The sequence below is a fragment of the Dermacentor albipictus genome, chromosome 3 (genome assembly GCF_038994185.2).
Source record: "Dermacentor albipictus isolate Rhodes 1998 colony chromosome 3, USDA_Dalb.pri_finalv2, whole genome shotgun sequence".
Taxonomy (NCBI): domain Eukaryota; kingdom Metazoa; phylum Arthropoda; class Arachnida; order Ixodida; family Ixodidae; genus Dermacentor; species Dermacentor albipictus.
In genome coordinates, this window is record NC_091823.1 from 50,268,572 (window position 1) to 50,293,863 (window position 25,292).

General features: G+C 46.1%; 2 protein-coding genes across 3 annotated transcripts in view; one reads left to right on the forward strand and one right to left on the reverse strand.

Annotated features, from left to right (window-relative positions):
- The window catches only part of Septin2 (septin 2), a 33,233-nt gene extending 27,898 nt beyond the window's left edge, over positions 1-5,335 (reverse strand). Inside the window, exons 1-4 of the mRNA XM_065426863.2 lie at positions 5,157-5,335; positions 4,608-4,734; positions 2,193-2,306; positions 606-687 (exon numbers count right to left, since the gene is read on the reverse strand). Coding sequence (XP_065282935.1) covers positions 606-687; positions 2,193-2,306; positions 4,608-4,734; positions 5,157-5,186 — 353 coding nt within the window. The 5' untranslated portion in view covers positions 5,187-5,335. The remainder of the gene's footprint in view (positions 1-605; positions 688-2,192; positions 2,307-4,607; positions 4,735-5,156) is intronic.
- A 212-nt stretch (positions 5,336-5,547) lies between these two features.
- Positions 5,548-25,292, forward strand: part of rg (A kinase anchor protein rugose) — a 342,944-nt gene continuing 323,199 nt past the window's right edge. For both annotated transcript variants that reach the window (XM_065426861.2, XM_065426862.2), the window contains exon 1: positions 5,548-5,836. In XM_065426861.2, the coding sequence (XP_065282933.2) occupies positions 5,678-5,836 (159 nt within the window). In that variant the 5' untranslated portion in view covers positions 5,548-5,677. The remainder of the gene's footprint in view (positions 5,837-25,292) is intronic.

Genomic DNA, 25,292 nt, shown 5'->3' on the forward strand with positions numbered 1-25,292 from the left:
AACTGATTTATTGTTTCGCTTTAGTGTCCCTTTAACTATTTCTGTGTCAGTGCGCTATGACATGCCCTATTCTTTTTTGTGTCATGCGATTGCTGCTACCAGAATTCTGCTGTTTAACAAGTTGCACTCCTGATTACTAGGGCACTCGTTTTTTTTTAACAGTACAGTCCTTTCAGTCACAGTATCTGACTGCTGACTTAAAAGATTTATGTTTGTGGTGTATTCTATATTTTGCATGACCACTGTGAGCAAATCTGGAAAATTTAATGACTGCGCTTGTTGCTATCACTGCTGCTGGGTTGTGCTTTGATTTAAAGGTCACAAGCTCACCTAATGGAGTGTTTACAGCCTGTCCATCACACATGTGACAATGTTGGTGCTACTGTGCAACATTATAAGAACAGTTATGCAACAGCTTAGTGCCCTCTGTGGCTCACTGCTTGCCTACAAAATTGCTATATTGTTGAGATAATTTTACTTATAGAAAAGACTTGCAAAAATGCACAAGGCAATTAAAATAATAGTAATTACACCAATTCCCATGTCCACCCAGGCAGCTGTCATGTACAGCACAAGACAGACAGACCAAACATTAAAAAGCAAACCTGTCTTCCTTGTTGATTTGATCCCCATAGCCAACAGTGTCCACAATTGTCAGCTTGAGCCTGACGTTGCTTTCTTGCAATTCTGAAAGATGCAGCATAACCCTCATAAGTACCGAATGAATACTTGAAGCTAAACATTTCGACAGAATTGCCTGTCTGGTTGGGAAATTGATTAGAACTTGAGACTGACTGACGAAACGTCGGGCTAATAAAATTCAGTTATTTGGTTGGAGTCAGTCTCAAGTTCGAATGAATACTATACGATTCTAATACAAGTGAATCCTATACAAAAGATATGTACACAAATATGCCGCAAGACATCTCTGCATAACACTTACTGCGGATGGCAGATGTGCATGACAGAAACATACAGCCAAGTTAGAAACTCTGTATACAGTCCTTCATTACATAGGTCACTTCGTAGTAAAGAGTGTGCACTGTACTGCTCACAATAGAGTAGGCTAAGCCCGCTCAAAAATAAAACCTTTATTTAACATGAGTTCAAGAAAAACTTAGTGAAGTAAGGTACTAATATTTTTTGTGCAAACTTTGCTTAGCAGAATATGAGACTGCAGCTGACATTATTGTGCCAATGTTTAGGGAATGGTTCACAACATAACATGGGAGTGACGTAAGGTAAAGCTGCAGTTCGTCGAAAGCTGCTATTGCCTCCCTTGCCCTCAAAATTCTTGGTTTGTTAACAGGTTCATCATTGTTGCCTTTCTTGACATTCGTATCCTTTCCATCCCGAGTGCTTTTGAAGAAGTCGTCGGTCGTCAGTTACAATTACATCATCCCATCGTCATCCACTGCGACGTAATTGTCAGCTATTGCACTTTGTGCTGTGCTACAACACTCGGCGAACGAGTTTAACAAGTACTGGAGCAGTGCATCAGGACTTGACACACGATTCATCGGCACGCTTGTCAAGTGTGTTATTAGTGCTGTAATTAGTGCTAGAGCAGAGGGCAGCTCAGTGGCGCCTGCGGAGAGCAGTGGTGGCACCACTATGTGATGTTCGTTGTAAAGCAACAATTCGGATGTCAGGTATGTCTAAATCTCTCCATTGTGCACGCCAATTCATTGTAGAGGAGTTTACTACAATACACATGAAAGGTAGGAATTAGGCTGGGATATATTTAGTCCTTCGCCATACAAGTCATTTCGTGTCGAGGCGATTGTTGTAGAGGCATTCAACTGTGCTAAACGGTGGGGTTTAGCACCGCAAAGTTCCACAGTGTGATATGAAGGATGCCAGAGTGGAGTGCTCTGGTTTTATTTAGACCATCAGGGTTGTTTAATAGGCACCCAAAGCATGGTACATAAGTGCTTCTGCCTTCCGCCTTCAGAGTACAGTCAGAGATAGAGCTTGTGACTTCATGTTCAGTATAGAAAAATGACGTTGGGTATTTGACGGCTGGTACAGAGAAATACGGTATATACTCGCATAAAACTCTATTATGAAGCAGTACATAGGTTTCAGAACAAACGGCTTGAAGGTAGCAAGTGAAGCCTTATTTGAACTGCTGTGTCACACCAAGTACTACTGTTTATGTTTTTACAATGACTTGATGAATGGATACTTACCAAAAGTCTTTGGCTTCAGCACCACATTGGATAAGTTGTGGGGGCTTTGCGTTGTTTCAAATGAACGATTGAACAGCGACTCCATCAAGGTTGACTTCCCTATACCAGTTTCACCTGCAAAAAAATGGGTGCCAAAGGACAAATTAAGTCAAAACTGGTTCCCGAAACATTAGGCGTACTGACTGATTTGTGGCAATAACCTCCAAGCATGCCAACCCTCACTTTAGTGGCAATCCTTATCACAGAGATGATCTTAAGATAAGGAATTTTCACAGATAGCACTTCTTTGAAAAAGCGAATAACACAATCATTGATATACACTGGAGTCATTACCCACTTGTACGTGGAAGAGCCATACCTTTAGTTGCACTACCTTAACTTGTAAAATTTGTACCTGCTTGCTTAGTTCCTTAAAAATTTGCTGAATTGCTACCACACACAATGACAAGGTACTCACTCCTGCCAACAGTTAAAATACCATATTTTCTGGGCTGCAAGTTGCAGTTTCTTTCCCTCAAAATTTTCCTCAATACAACGGTGCGACTTTTACATGCCTAAAGCCTTGCACGCTGATATGACCAGTATGAGGGTTGTTTTCCCAGAGCACCGCATGCTGCAAAAGGAATGCAAGCAACATGCCTACAAAGTTTCTAAATGCTTATTCGGAAGCTAGCAATAGTGACCCAGCAATGCTGCTGGCTGCAGTAGCTGAACTTTACGACTGCGTCATAGGATGAGGACTTCGCATAGAGTGAAAGAAATCTTGAAGTTTTTTTTTTTCTGAAATTTTGCAGCAAGCGTGAAATGCTGTGCACTGCAAAAGCGTACATTATTACGCTTCATCATGCCAAGCGAGTTAAAACAGACAACTTATACACCGGTGTGACTTATGTACCAATTCTTTCTATGAAAGTTGCAAGAAATGGGGCGTGCAGTTTATAGAGGTGCGATTTAGAGTTCGGAAAATAAGGTATATGCTTCTAAAAGAGGTAGAGTTCTGTAAATGTCTCCCATCTTGACAGCCAAGGAAACCATTGTTATCAAGGATTAAACACTTCACATTTGCAGCAGGAGTCAGGCTTGATGCAGCACCAGCAATGAGTGCTCACTAAATCTGCTTTATTTGCGATACTCATGCCCAATTAGCTTTATAAAAAAAAAAAATACATTTTAACAGTGAAAGTGGTTTCACAACAGACAGATATACCCTGTTGCATGTGCCAAGTGCGGGCTAACTTTGCGGTATTTTGCTGCTGAAAATGCATTCGTGCAAACTGCAGAAACAATTTTTGTTTTATTACGTTAGGGTTTGTTGCAAGGCATACATATTAAAAATTTGCAATAAATAATAAAAAACAACTGTCATTCAGCAAAGCTCCTACAGGAGGGAAAAAAAGTGTGCTGCCTCAAAATTTCCCACAGAACAAAAAAGAAATAATAAAAAATGTAACAAAGAAAAGAACCATTTGAGAACATGTTCAGGAATCGATGAACAAACGAGCTACTGCCCTTCAAAGAGGCAGCTGCACTGTTTACATCTAGCCGTGCCTTAGTGGCAGCTTCTATGCATGTGTAATTGCTTTTCTTTCAATCATGTGACTGTGTTCAGGGAAAGGAAGCCTCAGAAGCAGATGAAAAATAAATGTGCAAGCACGGCAGTAGTGCTGGTGGCGTCATCTGCTACCCAAGCACATCTTAGTGGCACTTGGTGCGACTGATTCTCTACTTTGAATTGCCATGTTTTTGACAGCACTTCTGGCTGTGTGTCCAAAGCAAGAAGACTGCAGTTTATATAATGCTCACAATTCACAGGAGAGGCCACGCTCATAGTTGCCCTTTCCTTTTCATTGACCCAATAGCTAAACCACTGAATTTAGGCTACATAAAAGCACCACTGATATTTATTTTAGTTTTAAGTGTAGGGGCTGCTTTCAGGTTTTGTTCACAGGAAAATGAAGCGCTATGAGACATCACACAGATGCCACAATAGTGCTGCCACCATACCAAGAAACACCAGCATGCTCAATTGTATATGTGAATACAGTACATCAGATGTTAATGTTAGCCCCTTAAAACACATGACAGTGTCTTCAGATACGTATTGTGTCATATCACACAGCCAACGTTAATTGTAAACAAACTTGTGGTACAACAGGCTGGCTTGTATGTTGAGCCACCCTTTCCCAGGAACAAGAAATTGAAAATAGGTCAATGTCAGGTTCACTTCATGTGACATTACTGCTTAGATGGGTTCAATTGCTTTAAACTATGGCACCTTCCCCCTGAAGTCTTCGCCGATCATGGCTCTCCGTGTATAGCTGCTGTAAACCTAAGTTGAATCAGGAATTAGCTTGTCTAAACATTAGTAAATGAAAACAACCAAGTTTCATCACAGCATTCGAGCCCTGCGCTCACCTATGCAAAGAATGTTGAAGTGGAAGCCCTGCTGCACGGATTTGCTAACCAGCTGTTCAGGGAGGCTGTCAAATCCGACATGGCTCTGCAACTTGAGTGTGCGAATGTGGTCATCGATGAAGTTTCCCTGCAAAAAATGAGCGTGTCACAGTGGTTTAGTTAGGAGAGGGGCGAACAAGGTAAGATATCGAAATAGTTCGTGCGATGAAGTATCATCTTTGGCCCTAAACTTTCCAATTAGGTTACATTTTAATCATCGCAATCTCTATTTAATACGAGGCCGGATGTTTATCTAGCCCATTTCCTGCGTGCCAATTACAACGTTCCCGGTTGCTCCGGGCGTGGCACCACATGAGTCAACGCCTACAGGTGCACGTTTCGCGCGCGGTACAACGCTTTTTTGAAAGAATTTCATCGTACGAAGCGCTGTCATAACAACAAAAGTCAACGGGTCTGCCGTTAGCTCGATATCTGCGCTAGGCTTACACGAGAGATTCACAGGAGTATCTTGAATTTTAAAATTGAGAACAGACTGGGTGCTCCACTTACGTTGGTCTGTTCGACTTCGGCCGCCGACATGGTGCTGAAACAATTGTTTTCAGCTTTGCTGCTGAAAGCTGTACAAGGACAGAGACAGAACGCTTTGCTTTTACTTTTGACAGATGCCGCTTACAAGCGCCAAGCTAGGGTTGCGATCGAAGCGCCGCTGTGGCGCCGCCTTGTATCTTCTGTAAGTCTAGTAGCGCCGCCACACTCGAAGCGTACACGCCCCAAAATTGCAGGGCCGCAGAAAACTTTTCGTCAAATATTTGCTACAATTTGTTTAATAATTTTTAACTTACTGCACTTATATGAAAAAATTATAAGTTATTCTGCTAAGCGCAAGTAATTGTATTGTTTAGATGTTTTAGGTACGTTTTTTTACGACGACTGCGAGTCTATTAAAATGATCCACTTAGCTTTAAACATGGCGAGAAGCCAGGGTGGGAGTGTACGCCTTTTCGGTGGATGTAATGTCTCGTAAATTGTTTTCGCCTCTTTCTGTGTGACAACATTCCCGTCGTGAAAGCATGGATGTGCCGCCAGACACAGCGATGGCCCAGGCCAAGCGTCCCGAGGATGTGATTAAGATGCCTTTGAACGACAATCTGAAATTCGCCGTACTGATCGGATTTGTCGAAGTCGGCCAAGTCTCCAACAAGGAGGTGGTAAACACCGTGTTACACTTGGTGAGTGTTCTCTGTCGCCGCGCCGCGTCTCAACGCCGGCATTTCTTGTCAGTCGCTTCGTGAAACGGATTTAATCCGCAATCTGCGATCAAATTGGTAGCAGCATACGCTTCAATCGGCGTAGTCTACTACGCTCGTGAGCGTGAGATCAACCGAAAGCTAAGCTGCGCATGCTTTTCTTTCACGTAAGCTGTGTGTTTAGTTTACGATTATCGTAGATGGTACAATGAAAGTGAAGAGGTGAAAAATAAAAATGCAATATTTGAGCCGAGGATGTTCTCGATTGTTGCATTATCAAGCTCCTATCATCGCCGTAAGAAAATTGCCGCGATCCTAAGTCGTCGCGGCAACGGCTTGCCGTAAAGATAAGGAATACTGCTATTCTCGAAGTATTCTCCTTTCGTCACATGATGTCGATGTTATCGCGGGAACCTGTGTTTCTGCGGCATTTTTTACTTCGCTATCATACTAGAGTAATTTTCAAGCAAAAGAAGTACCTTGCAGTCGGGATCATACGCAAACCCCTGCTGGCTGTTTCTGGTGCACAATACGGAAAAGGCAGGCCTGCAGACTTTTTTGAGTGGCTTTATTGCATGTGAAACTATCAGTCTGTGAGTTGCCAACCAGTGGTAACCGAGTTGCTAACCAGAGGGGAGGGAGAGGAAAGGCGCGGCTGCTTTTACTGGGCTTTCTTTTTCCTCTCCGCACATTTAAGTAAACATGTTTTGCTGGGTTTGTAAAGACCAGCAAAGCTAGTATCACACATTCCGAGCGCTCACTTCACACGTGTTCGCCTCTTGTACCTGCAAAAAAAAAAAAAAAATTGCATGGCAGTGTCCTACTGTGGTCAGGCTGACACGGAGAGGGAAACATGGGCGATCATTTTTGCTGTGCGTGCTCGTCGAAGCGAACGTGCCATGTCGCCTTTAAAAAAAAATATAATTTATTAGTAATCTTGGCCGGCAGTTTCAGGTCACTGACTACAGCCAGCTGCGTAGCGTCCTTGTTATCTCTCTCTGTTGAACGCGGCGCAAAGCCTGCGTGCACTTAACACAACGTGGGCTCGAAGGAGGTCACTGCCGCGAGTAAAGAGGTGTGTCGCATAGGTTCAACTCAGTGCGCCGGAATCTGTGCCGCTCTTAATTTAACGTGGCCTGTCGAGTCAGCGTAATCGAGCCAGTGATCGACGTGGCGAGGAGTTGAAATGCGTGGACCTTCCCTAGCGATATATCCCACGCATGGGCTGACGTTTTATCGGCATTATATTTATCGATTGTTCTCGCAGCGAGACTGCGATGATGTTTTTCTTTTTTTCTTCTTGCCAACCTATAAAAACAAAAAGACAGATAACGGTCGCTTTCGCACTCTTGAAGAGGCTGGCGAACTTGTGTTGGCCGAGGCAACCGCAAATTTCTTTGAATTGCGGGTGGATGCGCCGTAAGGTGTCACCTTCTCTCGTGCTGTGGCGTACGTACATGCACACACCAACCTTGTGGCAACAATGTAAGCGAATTCGTCATGCTCACTGGATTATTTTTGCAGCTCTCACGCGAGCGCCGATGCGCACCTCGCAGTCGGACTTCGAACCGAATCCTGATAACCTGGAGTCTTCGCTGTTCCACTGCGAAATGAAGTTAATCATAATTTTTTTTTCTGAATCCACGCAGTAGGTTTATTGCCGACGTATTGCCTGCTCATGCGTTGTTTTTTCCACACGTGGCCTTGAACCGAGCCGAATAGGCAGGTAATGTGCATAAGAAATGTGCAGCGGGGACATCTAGGCGTCTGGCTATATAATGGGTGCTATCGAATTCTCGTCTTTTCCGCTCCCATTCACCAGTAGACAGACACGCAGGGTACAGAAAAAAAAGGTGAGAAGCCTACATCGTGCGCTTTTGTGTGCGCCTATTGTTTTACGGACAGACCCTTGTACGGTGAGGAATTCGGTATCCGATATCGATATAACGTTGGGAGTCGCAGCACCTGTTGCTTAGCGTGGTTGCGTTATCATGTGGACACCCACACGCGCCGTCGCTAACAGAAACAACTATCCGTCTAAAAGCACGGCATACGGATATGGTTGCAGTGAGGCTCGCAAGCATAGATGAGTTTCAAACGCAGGGGCATTGCAGGGCTTCGTGAAACACCTGCAAATTGCTCGCCCGTGCCAGCAGTTCGCGATCATTGCGGTACAAACAGAGCCCGTCGCGTTACGTAACCGGTGCCAGCTGCCGTTGGTCAAGTTCCGACGAGCCATTATCTTGTAGAGATAGAGATACAACTTATTTACGCGCTTAGGATCGCAGAAGGCAGGTCGACTAGTCTTTCACTGTGTGTAATAATATTAGGTACAATCGACCTCAAAACTTTGCGGGACATGGTATTTGCGAAAAAGCTGAATTTCCCTCGAAGCATGAGCGAATAGCCTCGGTTGAATTGAATGTTTTGGTTTGCATTAGCCATTACGACACACACACACACACACACACACACACACACACACACACACACACACACACACACACACACACACACACACACACACACACACACACACACACACACACACACACACACACACACACACACACACACACACACACACATATATATATATATATATATATATATATATATATATAATGTTGCACTTTTATATTTTCCTAAAAAAAATCTGGAATATACATATGAAACAAGACATAAATACAGAAGGAGGTCTCATCGCCAAGAGACTGGGTGCGAGACCTCCTGTGCATAAATGCTTCGAAGAACAATAAATTTACAACGAATGAAATAAATACAACACTACAGTATTATTCAATAAACAGTACGTAGCCTGAAACAAAATTATAATGTGAACTCTATTCAACAGATGTGAACTCAAATTAGTGGAACCTTCTTTTGTACCTGTAGACAATGGACTACATAATGAAACGGATGAAAAACAAGCGGTGAACTTGCCGTAATTAGTCCTGGGCTATAGGTAGGAAATATGTATTTAATGAAGCGAAGCGGGTCGATGGAACACGAGGGAACTGCCTGTAATGCAGCAAAGGAAATGGATGGAAGCTTTCTAGTCACGTACCAATAGGCTATAGAAAACAGATGTTACACTCTTGCACTATGGTCTCTGTTAAATTAGAAGCGCCATATGGGCCTCTACAGGGCAGGAGTTCGCTTTTGTAGTGGAGCCCGTGTTTCGTAAGCATTTGTAGCCGATTGCACGTCTCCTATAGACAGTAAAAATTGAATTTGCTCAAGTTCGCGCTGGTCGAAACAAATTCGTGATGGTAACAAGCCCTTATGGAATGTAGATCTTTTTGTTAGTGTGTACCACTCTCCCGCAGGCTGAATAATAAATTTTCGAACGGTGCGCATTTTTCAGAATTTAAACGGACACTAAAGGGAGAAACGATTTCACCGCGGTGTTAGTCTACAACACCAGAAAACGCCGCTCTCTGCAAGAAGAGGCGGATTCAAAGAGGCTGCCAGTCAATCTTCGGTCAAAGTTCGGTCTGAAATCGACTGCGTGCTCTTTTATGAGTGAAAACCCCCACACGGAGGGGAGGATTGTTCGTAATAATTTGTACATACGCTCTCGAAACGCAGGCGGATAAAAGCAACCAACCGTGGTAAAAATAAAGTTGCACTTGATATTATAAATAGTCACAGAGATTTATCAAAGTAACACGCGTTCATGAGCATCTACCGTTGTTTGAGACATCGTTAATGCAGCCTAGACTTCGTATCGTAAAATTATACAATCCGAGAGAAGATTCTTTCTCTTCACTGCTGCTGTCATTTAAATATTATGTTGCCGAATCGACCAGAGCTCCAATTTCGCGTAGTTTTATCGAGTAAGTGTTAGGAGCGCTGGAGCTATAGTCTCGACGATACCTCCAGTCGAACTTTCATTTTTCCAGGCACCTCAGTCTGTCATATATTGCCGAATCTGACTGACAGTTAAAGTTTAGTCGTCATTTCAGACATTGCTTGAGGTTGCTGGTAGAATAATTTGAACGGAAATGTTTACCAATGTGTAAAAAAAAAAATACGTCGATCAAATTGGTCGATTTCAGAGATGGGTTTACGAACTACTGCTTAAACCGAACTGAAGCTTTCTGCCTATAGTTTGACGCCTATATGGATATATCTATTTCTCCAACTAAAAGCTGTCTTTTCGTTTATATCCTTAGTACGCTCTCTCTCTCTCTTTTAAAGAAAAGCCATTCGGTGAGATGCCAATTGGTATAGTAGTCGCTGGGGTAAACCTTCCGATCGCGCTTGTTTGTGGTAGCTGTAGCCTAGAACGCAAAAGAGAGAGAGAGAGAGAGAGCACGTTCACATGTGTTATGCTGTGAAGGGATTCCCGGAAACCATTATTGCTGCATACTCGCTGATCGTCTGTGGGAGCCCGGGAAAATGAACGTCGCACCTTTTTTTTTTTAGAAAGGGCGCGCAGCTGACCTTTTTCGCGCACCTGAGACGAGAGTGCGCAGTTGATTGATTGTCGGCGTAACGCAAATGAAGCTTCTCTGGTGTTGCAAAGGTCAGCGGCAAACAAGCAGACACGAAAGGTCAAGTTCACCTCGCGTGTGTTGTGGTGTGTTTTCTGCTCACGCGCGCCTTATATATGGTCTCACCTCGGTCGCGTGCCCCGTTGATCAAGTTCGTACTGAGTCGCAAATTAACTGGTTTACTGAACGAATTCCTACCTGTGCGTAGCCACCTGCCCCGGGGATCGCGTCGAATTCGGCGTGGGCTGCGAAGTAAGTCGGCGAATTTTAATGGGAGAGTAAATAACGCTGATGTCACACGGCACACTCTCGGTCCCGATCAAGCCCGATCTAAATGGAAACTCTCGACCGCGATTGGCTCCTTCCCGCCGCTTGCGCGAAGGAGCCAATTGCGACGGAGAAATCCGATCCCGATCGGACTCGATCGCGATCGAAAGTGTGCCGTGTGACGTGCGTATTAGTGACCCTTATTGAAAGCAAAATATTGACCGTAGACCAGCCACCCGAATTGCCGAAACGTCATACCATGTCAAGGAAAATTAGAACTCGGGCACGTTTATTACGGGTCACAGTGAGCACAGTCGTACCTAAAGGAAAAAGAAGTTGAATTTTAAATTAATTAGTAAGTGATTAATTAGTAATTGGTTTACTGAGCTATACACAGTAAAACTTTACTTCAGCGTGTCAAAAGCGCTATTAGAGGTTTTGCGTTAGCTTTTGAGTTGTCAAACTTAGCGTATCAAAAATGGCAAATTGGGCTTTGTGGTTTTAAAGGGCCACAATATAGAAACACTAAGTCAGTTTGTACTGATAACCTATTATTTCACACAATTTCACAAATTTCGCGGTGATAGGTTGAATATTAGGAGGCCCTGCGTTTTCAGGCTTGCAGCGCTACCCATGCATTCTGCTCAATAAGTCTTCTCATTTCGTTCCTTTTGGTGCGGCCGGTGATTTGAGAATAATCTTCTTTTCAGGCGCTATCAATATAACGATAAATACCCCCACATCCTGTGTTTCCAGCTTTTAAGCAGTCATTGAACACGTCTTCACAGTTTATTAGTAACAGGGAATCGCTAACGCAAAACAAGATGTATATATCCAACTCGTACTAACTCCAATTGGCTTTCAATTAAAATTTCGGTAAACATACATCGACTAATCCAAAATTGATCACTAACTCCGTAGCCATACTTCCTCATCGCTGGCGCAGCTCAGGCTATAATTCTATTTTCTTTTATCGGAAAATATTTCACGTTAATGTTTAGCCAGGTTAACTTATACAATTTTGTTTGATTAGCCCTGACGCAAGCCGAAGCTTTTTCTTATATATAGCTTCAACTTATGTCGATCTTTACGACGCCGCCACCGTGTTCCTGCTTTGGTGTAGCCATGGTCACGTGATTACCTACTCCGTGATAAATAGTGTCCGCCTCCGCTCACTGAGTCCGTATCGACTGCGAAAGGGGGTGCTGTTGCATGATTCATGTGGGCATGCGAAACCAGAAACTGCTGCTTGCGCAAAACAACCGTCTCTGTAGCACTGACGTTGCGCAATGCGTGGATGGCACACTGCGTTGCGTGTCTCGTTTCTTTCTTTCTTTCTTTCTTTCTTTCTTTCTTTCTTTCTTTCTTTCTTTCTTTCTTTCTTTCTTTCTTTCTTCTTCCTTTTTTTTCTTTCTTTCTTTCTTTCTTTTTTTTTCTTTCTGCAATCATAGGATCACAAAACAGCTGCTTGGTGCCGTGGCGATATCAGTGGCGAAGCATGTTTTGTTCACGAGTGTTGTGACGTGCTTTTTCCACAGTACACCACAACAACGGAAAATTTTCCTCGACACTGAATTCGAGAAAGAAAACAAAAAAAGAAGTGGAAACGAAATATATGGAAAGCGGAGCGCACTCTCCCGAGTATTGTCTGTTGAGCTGCGACTTCCTTTGTCACTGGTAATTAATTCCTTCGGATGAAGACAGATCCTCCATTTTTTTTAACAGACTGCAAAAAGTAGTTTTCTTGTGAACTTACACAGTTACTCACCTGTTACTAACCGTAATTACTCAGTTGTCGAAGTGCAGTCGAGCCAGCTGACACGCAACTATAAGCGCTCAGAGGTTTGCCCGATGAAAACCGCTGGTTCGATATATGGCCGCTTCCGTGTGAAAAATGCGTGACCTTTTTTTTTTATTATCGATAGTTATGCACGCCTTCTCGTTGTAAGAAAGAAGGGAAGAAAGAAAAGTGATAATAGGGCGTTCGAAACTTCCGGCGGAGTTTGCGAGCATATTAAAGCAGGAAATTAGAGGGAAGGGGGGACATGTACGCCAGTGGGAACGCAGCCGACTTCCGCGTCTTCTGTATTCAGGCTCACGATGGAGCTAATGTCGGTGCAGTCGTGAAGTGCCGAACAAAAGTAATGCAGAGCGTCCGTTTCCCGCCGCTGAGCGTCCTAACCGAGTATCTGCAGCATCCGTCATACCGAAGGTCTGGGAAGGCGGCCGCTCCCACTCGATCACCTGCATGCAGCAGTCCCTTCTCCCGACGTCGCTTAATTCTCCATCTGCTTGGGACGCGCGGGACGCTTGATCAAACGGCACGCAAATGGATTTCTATATGCGCCATGTATTACAGCCCGCGGAGGACATGATGCGAGTGCTGTATACGTAATGCGAAGCTGGCATGCAGTTGGGTGTGATGTTACATATTTTTTGCCACTGAGTTATACATGTTGTTGCGCTTACTGCGACCGCTGCCATATTGAGATACCTGCCTTATACGCTTAGCAATGTGCCTGCAGATCTGTTTCGACGTGCAACTGTGCTCTACACCTGTCTGCTTAGGTGAAGTTCCCGTTCGCCGTTACTTGCCCTTGAAAACGACTTGTTTGCACTAAAGTATACAATATATAGACTTCCTCGCCCGGAATTCTATCAATATCAGGAGCTATAGCTGTCACGTGCAAATGCCGCTTTGGAAGAAGGAAAAAAAATCTTTGTGGTAGTCACGCTCAAGAGAGTTCGTAATTACGTTCGCGACAGGAAAAGTGTGCCTGCCTTCGATCAGCGAGCGTCAACAAAACTCGCGCGCTTCAGCTCTGAAAACTCGCAGCTTCGATCGCCTGTCCTTGGGACACGTAATGCTGGGTTTGTGCGTGAAGCTTTGAGCGGTTCCGGACAGCTGACATGTATTCTTTTTTCTTGGGGAGAGAGATACAGTTAGTTACATTTAAGGGGCTTTATCCATATTTATCAGCGTCTGTATAAAGTCTACTACGGTGGCTGCTGCGTATGGCGCTGCCGCGCGCGGCCGCCCGGACCCTATCAGTCATTTGCGATGAGTACGGAGTCTATAGGTGGACCTAGGACTAATAGCTACGTGTGCGCTCTGTTTTTGACCCTTAGTTCGCGCTGAAGCGAGAGGCAGTACGAAAGTAAATTCGCTCGCTGCTGCTGCCGCGTTTCCTCACTCTGCAGCGTTTTGACAGCGAGTCTCCGCGGACATGGAGTGAGATGTGTTCATGTTTGCTTGTGCGCGCGTGAAACCATGCTTGCTAATTTAGTTAGTAGGCGAATGTTTACGAGTTTATACGCGTCCGATAAAACTACTGTCCTTAGTTCGTAAAGCTGTCTACTAATTTGCTATCGCAATCGATGTTTCACCTTTTGGGTGAAACTGCGACTTTTTTTCAAGTGTTATGTAATAAGGCTTGTTGTTGCACTGTATAAGCGACACAACTATTGCAGGGGCGCACAGTTTCGCAATTCTGCGCGTAAATTCTAAGCAAGAATTTAAGCGCGGCGGCCACGATTTTTCAGTTATTTCCAGTCGAACATGACAGCAGCATCGGGCGAAGCGGTTGTTGCCAGTGTCGAATACATAATAAAGTGTTAACAAGAGAGTACGAATCCTCAGCGTCCTCCTGAGGAGCGGTGACATGCGATTTCACCGGATTCTCATTTATCTCATTCAATGTATTCAAGGACGCCGCGGCGATTCAAATACGATTTCTGATACCATAGGGAACCATCTTTCAGATGGTGTTATTGTCCATGCTGCCATCTACTTATCTATACCGTGTAGTGTGCATGGTCAAATTCGCGTGGTTTGACGTCTTGCCAGGAGCTTTTATGACAGGATGTAGCGCCAACACATTTTACGGCGCCAGTTGAAGATGTGCGTGTGTGCGCACATATTCTGGCATGTATGTTCGCATGTGTTATAACATATTTCAGCATTTCTGTGGAGCACGTGTTGGACAATATGTGATTTTCGAGCGCCTCTGCGCGGTCAGGAAGGCCTGCTATAGAGGTGAACGTCCATAGCAGTGGCATGCGTGCGCAGCGCAAAAGACGAGTACTGAAAGGAAGAACACAACACATGTGTTCTTCCTTTCAGTCCTCGTCTTTTGCGCCGTGCACGCATGTCGATGTTGAATCACCAACTCGCCCAAGCTTCCACCTTATCGTTGCAGTGCACATTATCTCGGACAAAGCGAAGAATTCATAACGCAGAGGCGAAAAAATTGTTAAAAAGTTGTGGCAGAAACCATCGTAGATCGTTGTAAATATCAGCTATAGTTTTCTGAGGTGACCCTGTCTAGATCTCCACACCATCCTTTGGTTAACCTGGGGCCGTATTCTGAAACGATCCACGTCGGCGATACTATCGCCTCGGCGATAGTTCGCCGTCACCTAGCTAGGCGCGCGCTGATTGGCTGGTTGAGCAAAATCGGAAGACGTAGCTCACCCGATTTGCTAAGACAACCAATCTGCACGCGCTTGAGGGTGGACTATCGCTGCACCCGAAGTGGATCGTTTCAAAATACAACCCCTTATGTGCATGTAATCAGATCAGTGAGGACGCTATCGGTGCATAGAATCTAACCTAACAATCAAGACATTTCGATACAATAGCCGGACCTTGCGCCGAGCAACATCTGCATAATAATAACAAGTAATTCATCACATTATATAGCGTGTGATATAGTGATTCACGACGCGCGCTGCCGGTGAGGCGCTAAGTCAAGGCGTGATCTCGGTGACGTCATGCCATGCGCGGCTACCCAACCAATGAAGCGCCTCTTTATGTCCTCCAGCGCACTTGCGCTTCCTTCTCTGCTCTTCCGCTCTCCTCCTCCTTCTCCTCCACCTTATTTGTTACGCTCTTTAATTTTTGCCCTGTCTATAGTAATTATCGTGCATGCGAGAAGATCGTTCGCTTAAGCATACGAAACGCGTCAAGTAGGCAAAGATAGCTATAGCTATAATAAAACTGATTTTACACTGCTTCGACACAGTGTAAAAGTGCGACGAAAATTGGTGGCACATAAAAATGCCCTTAAGGCTTCAGGAGGATGTTACGACGTAAAACTAGGACGACACTGTTATTTTTTATATACGTGTCGTCCTCACGGCGCCGATTTGCCGTAATAATAATAATAATGCGGCCGAAACCGTGAGAGACGCAGTGGCAGCCGGGGTTTTTAAAGGTATGGCAGCGCCCCATGAAAGACTGAAATGGTTTCTTCGGCTTTAAAAGCTTTCGATTTTATTGCCTTCGTCCCCGTATCGTTCCTTCTGTCTGTTCAAGCGTCCGCTCAAATTTCGGCACACGCCATCGCGTCCCCGTTATTGCGCCGCTGCCCGAAACTGTGCCGGTATTCAGATCGTGTCGTATACTCGATGTACCGGCGGTGGCGTCTAGGTTTATTTTCTGCTTGCGCGGTTCAAAGTTATACAGTCGCTTTATTTGCCCGTGTTCTGTTTTGCTTCACTTCTTATATGGTCGTTCTGCGGTGCTCTCGAAACGGAATTGAAGTGCTTGCTCTTATGTAATCGCTTCGCAAGAAAGAATTTAAAGAAAGACGTCGACGTAGTACACGGGCAAGCGATACGGGAGGTATACACCGAATTTGTTTGTCGTGTGTGCGCTCGAGCTTAACGTGTGAATGAGCACCAAGCTGCTTTTCCGACTGAATGGACCATACATTTTGTCGAACACTTTTGCACGGCTTGGCACGATGGCTCGCGCTTTAGTATCTCTGTTGGAATTGTGTAAGTTCCGTTCAAACTTATAGCGAACATCGAACTAGTATTTGATGGTATTTGAGCGCAGATTACAGCTCAGATAAGACTTGTGAAGATCTGAAAATTGGGCTTCCATCGGCGAGGAGCAGATACGGCAACCACCATAGCAGAACGCAGTTGCGTTTTCTTTTTATGTTTACAGATTACCGACAAGCTCCCACGCCGATGCGCTGTAATGTCTGTCGCAATTCTAAGATCCTGTTAAAATCAGTGACCCCTCACTCGAAGTGAAATGTGGAGTGAATGCATATTGCATATTTACCTGTATATTTGGTTACCAGGTTGCATGCATAAATTTCAGGATTAGAGTGTGCGAAATTGTGGAAAACTTTAGCTCTCAATCGGCCGTACGGCCGTGCGCACTCACTCACTCACTCACTCACTCACTCACTCACTCACTCACTCACTCACTCACTCACTCACTCACTCACTCACTCACTCACTCACTCACTCACTCACTCACTCACTCACTCACTCACTCACTCACTCACTCACTCACACACACACACACACACACACGCACGCACGCACGCACGCACGCACGCACACACACACACACACACACACACACACACACACACACACACACACACACACACACACACACACACACACACACACACACACACACACACACACACTGAAGAAAACTGACAGAATATCTGTCTCCCCATCCTCACCCAGGATTGAAGAGTTATGTCGTTTCTTCGTAAAAGTCACAGTCCGTCTCAGCGTTTCATATGCACGCATAATCGTAATTGAGCTCGGACGCGTACCTGGATGCTAGCGTTGAAATAGTTCAACAGCGCGCCTTCTATATGTGCCCTTGACGCCCCTAAGCCAAAACCATGTTCGCTCTTTCCTCATATGAGTAAGCCTTATCTGCTGTTCAACGTTGGTCACAGCCAAATGGCGCTGCTGTGGAGAACACGCAGGGATACGGGTTCCTGAGGAGCACTGGATGTACGGCAGTTCGCTGGGTATGGTTCATGATGATGATGATGAATATAGTGTTTTGTAGCGCAGGGGCCAAGTATGACCAAAGAGCGCTAGTCTAATGTGAATGTGTTCAATGTGAAGCTATAAATTACGAACAAGGGATGTGACAGGGCTGTAAAGGGGCCTAAAAGACGGTCGCTGTCTCGCGTCTGGAGTGCCTTTCATTTTTAAAACTTAGGCTCAAGTTATGTGGGACAACCTGTATACTGCGGCGCCCAGATGCCTTTCACGTAATGCTATGTTCACACTACGGTCGTAACGCGCGTAACAGCTCTTTTGGCGTATCGAACGTAACGGCTGTAAAAAACGTTAAGGCAGTTAAGCCGGCACCTTTGTTCACATTTACTGCTGCTTAAATTACGGCTTTTACAACAGGCCAATCAAATTTGGAGCTGCAGAATCGACGTCACCAGCGGTCCAATATGGCTCCTTCCAACATGCGAGCGCTGGCCGAGATCGAAGAAATTCACGCTCAAAACAAACTTATACTCATGTATTCAATCGCCCAAAGACGACGAAGGCGACGCAGAAGGGTTTGGGTGCGGCAAGTATTTCTCGACAGGGCCGCGGACGGCGATTTTCACAACCTTTTCGCCAAGCTCCGAGTTGGTGACGCTGCGATGTTTCATAACATCATGCGCATGTCGCCCCAGCAGTTCCGCTTCCTTGAAAACCTAATGAGACCACTCATCGAAGTTCGGAGCACGCATCTGAGGCCATCGATTTCCTCGGCGGATAAACCAGATGAACTGAAAACAGTCTCGCAAGGCGCACTGCAAAAATTTTCACGAACACAGCCAATCGTGCGCACGGAATCGCGGAATGGCACTTCCCGCGCCCGGAGCGTTCTGCAGACGGGATGACAGAAGTGTCGTCACCGGTTGTTGAAAGCCGAAAGCTTATCGGTCATTGGCTGTGTCGCAACGGTCGTAACATAACAGTCGTAAATGTTGCCGACCCTTTAACACTCTCACCCACGATTTTTGCGAGAATTGCGCACGTTGGTACCTTTACGTTCGCAGTCTGAACTAGACGCATACGCTTGTTGCGCTTCCGCTTACGTATGTTACGAAAAATCGGCGCCTTACGAACGTAGTCTGAACATAGCATAATGCGCATATTATAAAAGCCGAGGCGCACGCTATCGCCGCCATCCACCGACGCTGCCTCCTGCATATGCGCGACACTGAGGACACTGCGAATGTTTGGTTGCCATTCGCCGCGCGTCGCTATAGCGCACGTATGTATACGTATTTCATAAGCGCTGTTTGTATGCGGTTGCCCGCTGCCGCGGCCGGATCACGCTATCGTGCTTTCCCGGTGCATTTGTCATTCGGCGCTCGTGTGGCGCTTTGTTGTTGTCGCTGTTCGATGTCACGTGAGGGCTAGGAAGAGAGAGAGCGCTGCTTGAAATAGGAACACTGAAACTGTGACGCTCTGCGAAAGCCATCATATGGGGAACATAAGGACGACGGATAGGAAGGAATACATATATATTGATGTATATTTCGCAAAACAATAAAAAAAAAACGGAAGAAGAAGCAATGACGTAAAAGAACGCATTCAGTTCTGCGTGATGCAGGAGCCACCACAATTAATTTGCGTATTTGTTCACTATTGTCGAACGGGCAAAGTCGCCTTCAACATTATGCTTGAATTTGGCCTCCCTATACAGCATCTCGTGCATAATATCACGAGTACCACGGCTACAGCCATCGTATAGGTGGTGAGTGTCCGCCGTAGGCATGGAGCCGGGCGCTTCGGTCACGTTGCAGGGATTTCATATGTAGACCCTCATGCCCACGTTACTACAACTGTCGGGCCCGACCCAGACCGAAGCCTCCGAAGACAGGCGTACTAATAATTAAAAAAAATTAAATTGTGGGGTTTTACGTGCCAAAACCACTTTCTAAATATGAGGCACGCCGTAGTGGAGGACCCCGGAAATTTTGACCAACTGGGGTTCTTTAACGTACACCTAAAGCTAAGTACACCGGTGTTTTCGCATTTCGCCCCCATCGAAATGCGGCCGCCGTGGCCGGGATTCGATCCCGCGATCTCGTGATTAGCAGCCCGACACCATAGCCACTGAGCAACCACGGCGGGTAGGCGTACTTATAATGGCGGACACAAAGGAATGGAACGACTATAATTAAGCGTAAAGTGAGAACTGGTAATGCGTGAATTGGTATTCAAATGCATGATAAATTTGCGTGAGGATCGGAATGACCACGATGGTCCGCAGCACGGGGAAAGAAGGAGAAAGGGGAGCACAGATGATCTAGAGAGCGGGATGTCGGGAGGAGGAGGAGGACAGGTGCACAACTCAGCAGGCATAATACGAAAAGTTTGCAGCGCAGATTGACTAAGGGTACGTTCGATTCGCCTGCACCACTTGAACCAGTTCACAAGGTGCTGCACCCTGCCATTCGTTTCAGCGGTGCAGCAATCACGCCCGCAGAACCACGACGTTCGTTTCAAAAGGTGCAGGAAAGGTGCAGGGCTGGTTCATGATTTTGCTGCACCCGCTCCACTGTCGGTGCCGACTTGGTGCAGGCATACAGGTGCGAAGAAGCGACGCAGCAGACGACGCAGCACACGGGCGCGAGCACCGTAAAAAGCCCGCTTACACACGTGTGATGCGTCTACGCAACTGTAGTGTGTATTTACGCCCCAGAAACCGATCATACCTGCAGTTCAGGACCTCTCAAACTTACGTACTCCGTGCACATTAGTCTGACATAGCATAACGTCTACACCGCGTCTGCACCTTTGCATTCGTTTCGAGTGTTTCGCTGGTCCTGCACCTCCGGAATCGAGCTGCACAGTTTATGAACTTCTCGTGAACCGCCGTGAACTGGTTCACAGTGGTGCAGGCGAATCGAACAGACCCTAAGTGTTACGCTTGCAGTCCACCAAACACGGGATGTAACGTATAACTTCTGCGCAACATATTCCCGTTTTGTTTAGCGTGCTCAATAGCTCTTGGCGGAAACGTTAAAACGGACAGTAATGAGAGGAAAAGAACGTGGATGGGAGTGGGGGGATTGGTCAACACTTTTACGGCGCCTGTAGACACACTCAGAAGCCTGATAGCCGCACTTTTGATCCGAGCGCGCTTACGGTTCTTTGTGCGTCCCTCATAGGCTGCGTTGCGTGTCAGCGTTGCAGCGACGTGGTGTCTGCAGCGCGTCGCTGTGTATACCGCGCTTCCCGAGCCTAAAAACGCGCGCGTTGTGTGCGCGCCACAGCTGCCGCCCTCGGGCGGCGACAGCGCCGGGGCTGTTTTATATTCCATTTGTGCTTTCTTTGTTTTTCTCACTCTCTCTCGCCGCCTTACCGATGCTGCAGCAGCAGCGCTTCCGCCGCCGCCGCATCTCTGTAGTATCAACGACCGTGCGGGAGTGTGCCGTTCCGCACGAGGCACATGGCATATGCGATTGCGCGTGCAGACGGACGTCCGAGGGCATCCCACTTAACGTCGGCCAGGATATATATATATATATATATATATATATATATATATATATATATATATATATATATATATATATATATATATATATATATAAAGAAGCAGTGAAGACAGGCTGCGTGCGAGATACTACCCAGCGGTGTTCCGTCGACAGTAGTTTTCCGCAAACTGGGGCATTTTTCTTTTCCGCCACGCTATGACTGATCAGCCACTTAGCCAAAGTCGCCTAAACGAAGTAATAGTTACTGTTCTAACGCCTTCAGTTCAAACGCCGAATTTTTCTTCCCAGTTGACGTTATAATTTTCAGAAATTGCCAGCCCCTGCTACTTCTTTCTTTTCTTTTATTTTCTTTTTTGAGTGGGCAGCCGCTCGCGTCGCGTGCGCGTCAGTAGATGCCGGTTTGAAACTAAACTCTACGAAATCGTTGGCTTGGTGACAGGGCGTGAAAGTGACAAGGCGTCAGTCTAACTGCTAGCTGCTGCTGCCAGCGAGCAGCTGCGGCACACTATACGACTGATAAGTGATAAGATATACCGTTGCTGCTATCAACAATCCAGCGTTCTTCCAACGGGTTACCGACACGACGCGTATTGTACCGGAAGACGTACTGTACCTGCCGGTGCACGGCCAAAGCTTCCATAGCGTCAACGTGAATGCGACGAAAAGGTGCCGAATCTGCTTGGCAGACTGAAGTCTGCCTGTCGAATCCGTGCAAATACTATAGGGCTGGATGTGTTGGCCTCCCTGCACGAAGTGGTTTTACTCAAGCTGACGCGACTGAGCCTATACGCTGTTTATGTATTTCGCGTCTAAAGCGGACGATGTACCACACGTTTGCAAATATACTGGAACTTTGTCTTGCTATACACCGATGCTTCTCGGAGAAAGTCACTGGTACATTTAATTGACAGATGTCAACAAGCGGAACTCTTGCATTGTATCTTGTGTCAAGTGTCCCGTTCACGTTGCGTCTACCACTTCATGCGCCGCTCACTACAGAATGCTTCCGCCGATCGCAGCGAGCAAGTTAATATTTTTTTGTGACTGTTGAACTCCGAAAACTTGGGAGCAGCGGTGCGTTCGACTCTCGAGGTAAGCTGACGCTCTTCAGTGCTTGTGTATTGAGGAACTTTGCGTTGCGGCGTTATTTCATTCCAGGTGATTAGCAGCCAATGTCCATTACCTTTTGTATCTGCTTTTTCTCCTTCTTTCCTTTTCTTTCTTTAAGTTAGTGTGCCTCGTTCACAGGTCTGATTGCTACTTTTTTTCCCCCCTTATATATATATATCCCAGTATATGAGCCGGGGTGGTTTGGGCAGGGAATGGTTCGAGGTTTCGTTCAGTCGCTGGAATGTGAGTAAACGCGACCACCGCGCGAAGGCGGCGGGGTGTGTTTCGATCGCGAACGGCCGTGTTCCGGGCGAGATGCCTCGCATGCGCCCTTGTACCGCTCGCGCGCGCGCAAACGGTGTGCACGCATATGTGTGCGGTGTCCCTTGTGAAACATTCTTTGCATTCTGGCCCGCGGCTCCGAAGCAGTGGAGCACGAAGACCCCGTGCGTTCCGCTATGGGACGTATCCGCAGCCAATATGCGGCCTTCCTTTCTTTTCCCTCTCTAGCTGTCTCTCTCTCTCTTTCGTACCGTCTCACACGAGAGCGAAAGCCGTCGCCATTCCGGTAGGCATCGCTTGCACGAGAGGCGCTTTGTATTCCGTGCGGAAGCCGCTGGATCTCGAAATTGCTGGTTGTACGTCCGCTGTGATTTCGGTGCCTGTGTGTGTGTGTGGGGGGGGGGTGAGTACGCGCGCGTGTATGTATGTATGTATGTATGTATGTATGTATGTATGTATGTATGTATGTATGTATGTATGTATGTATGTATGTATGTATGTATGTATGTATGTATGTATGTATGTGTGTGTATGTATGTATGTATGTATGTGTGTGTGTGTGTGTATGTATGTATGTATGTATGTATGTATGTATGTATGTATGTATGTATGTATTATGTATCAGGGGCGTAGCCAGGGGGGGGGCTTATGGGGCTTCAGCCCCCCCCGAAATTTTTTCGTGCTGTCCATGCACCGCCGACCAAAGCGACCCCCGGCGCCGGAAATCACTCTGGATTTTGTCTAGAATGTCTTTTTGACGCTCGAAAAGACATTTAACCGTAAAGATTGCGAACTCGGGCTGGATTTCGTGGCAACGCCCATACACCGGCAGTCACATAACGCCAAGCAGTCCCATCCGAGCACAAAGTTTCAAGGGCGCTTTGACTGTGAGCGGGCTCGCCGCGGCATCTCACTGAGGCCACGGAATCTATGGAGCGCATGGATATCAATTGCGAAACTTTATGGGGATAAATCTAATAAGCTCTTGATGTGAAACGTGCATTGACATTTCCAAAGTTGTGCTTTAAATTTTCAATTGCGGAACTTTGTGGGTTTAATGTTGTTTTAAACATTTGACGCCAAAGGTCCATTGACTTTTCTAAAGTCTTACATCGGAACATACACGAGACAAGCCAAATCAACACACTAGCAGACGAGTTGACAAAGCACGCAGCGAGGTCCAATGAGGCGATGCGTTGGGGTGGTTCATTTGTGCCGTCATGTCACATAAAAAATATCAACATTTTTTTTAACCTACGCCAGAACATCCATGTCAAGACACTAAAGCCAGCCAAAGTAACTACGTTCTTATTTATTTTTTCTACTTTGACTTTTATTCGCTGAGGACACATTGAGCCCCTTCATTTTTTTTTTTGTTCTCGCTACCCTACCCGCGGGCTGCCAGAGCGAGCCAGAGCGCATATGTTTTTCTCGTATGGCCCCGACCACCACGCGGTGCACTTCGGTGGGCGTTCGGTTTGCTCTGGCCGAGTGGATTTTCACCTGACAGAGTTTTGGAAGCTTTCTGGCTAGCAGACGAGAAAAAAAAAAAGAATGGTCGCTCGCCGCCATCACTGTGGGGACTCGAAGGATTGCACCGCGTTCCTTGAGCGGAACCTTTCTGGAAAGTCTTGTTTCGCCGGTGTAGGATACTGAGCAGTATGCGTATGGTTCTCAGTGGGCCAATCGTCTCATGTTTTCTTCGGTATTAATTCCGTGTCCCCATTAGGTGCCCGATGTAGGCATTCGATTCTGGCCAACATAGTTTCCTATGCGTTCTTTTTTTCATTTCGGTGCCTCCACCGCACAGAAAAAAAAAAATACATTGTTGCGGCGCAGCGAATTGTCGCATGGTGAAAGTTCGATTTTGATACTTCTTTTGCGGAAAGTAATGGGCGACGGGACGCTTCAGTTGCCGGATAGGTTTATCATATTATTGCGAAAGCAATTATATGGACACTCCAGGCGCATTCCTGCCATCGCCCTCATGCTTCGTATAAAGTCCAAGGGTGATAAAATCGTGACCACGCGCTGCATGCTGTATGTGCGAGTGAAAGCCTAGGAGGGGAGGTGGAATGGGTGAGCCGACGATGGTGGCTCAGTCTTGTGTGCGCAAAGGAGAAAAGCGGGGAGCAAGCGCGCCACCTTCCGTCGCGCGCAATACATCGGGGGGAGTGGATGGAATGGGGGCGGAATCTAGGATTCTGTGAATCTATGATTGTGCAACATGTTTATTTGCCTTGCTTGACGCATTAAATACAGTTACTTTTTCTTACATACATAGACTCATTGGAGACTTATACGTATACTTAAATATCTTGTTGCGAGGTTTTGTGTATACATGCAGTGAACTTTGTTTCCAGTGACACTTTTTTGTCCTTTATCAAGCCGTATTTTCGCATTTGTATATCCCATTGTATCTGCATTTCTAATGTACGAGGGCGAGTCAAATGAGAGTGCGCCTACCCTAACCGCGCAATAATGGTTCGGTTCATTATCTGCGAGGCATGCGCGTAGGAGAACGGCATGTCTCATTTACAAAAGTAACACGCAGGTGTGAAGATAACTGTTCCTTAATGCTCTCATACACTGGGTTGAATATGGTTGCGTCACATAATGGACACTTCAAAAGTTGAACAGCTCGGTGTCGCGAAGTTTTTGACAGCAAAAGGTGTTTCCAAAAGAGAAATTATTCGCCGTATGGCTGCCGTTTACGTTGAACACGGCATTTCATTGACCACTGTGAAGCGTTGGAGCAAACGGTTTAAAGGACGTTGTAAAGACATTCCAAAACCGGGCCAAAGCCATCGTGCAATCACCCCCCACACAATTTCAAAGGTTCAAGAGCTGATGAAACAAGAACGGAGGATAAGCATCGATGAACTGGCAGACCGTCTGAACATCAGTCACGGTTCGGTTCACGCCATAATTCATGAGCTTCTCGGTTATCGGCTCTTTGGTGCGCAATGGATCCCCATGATTTTGATCCAT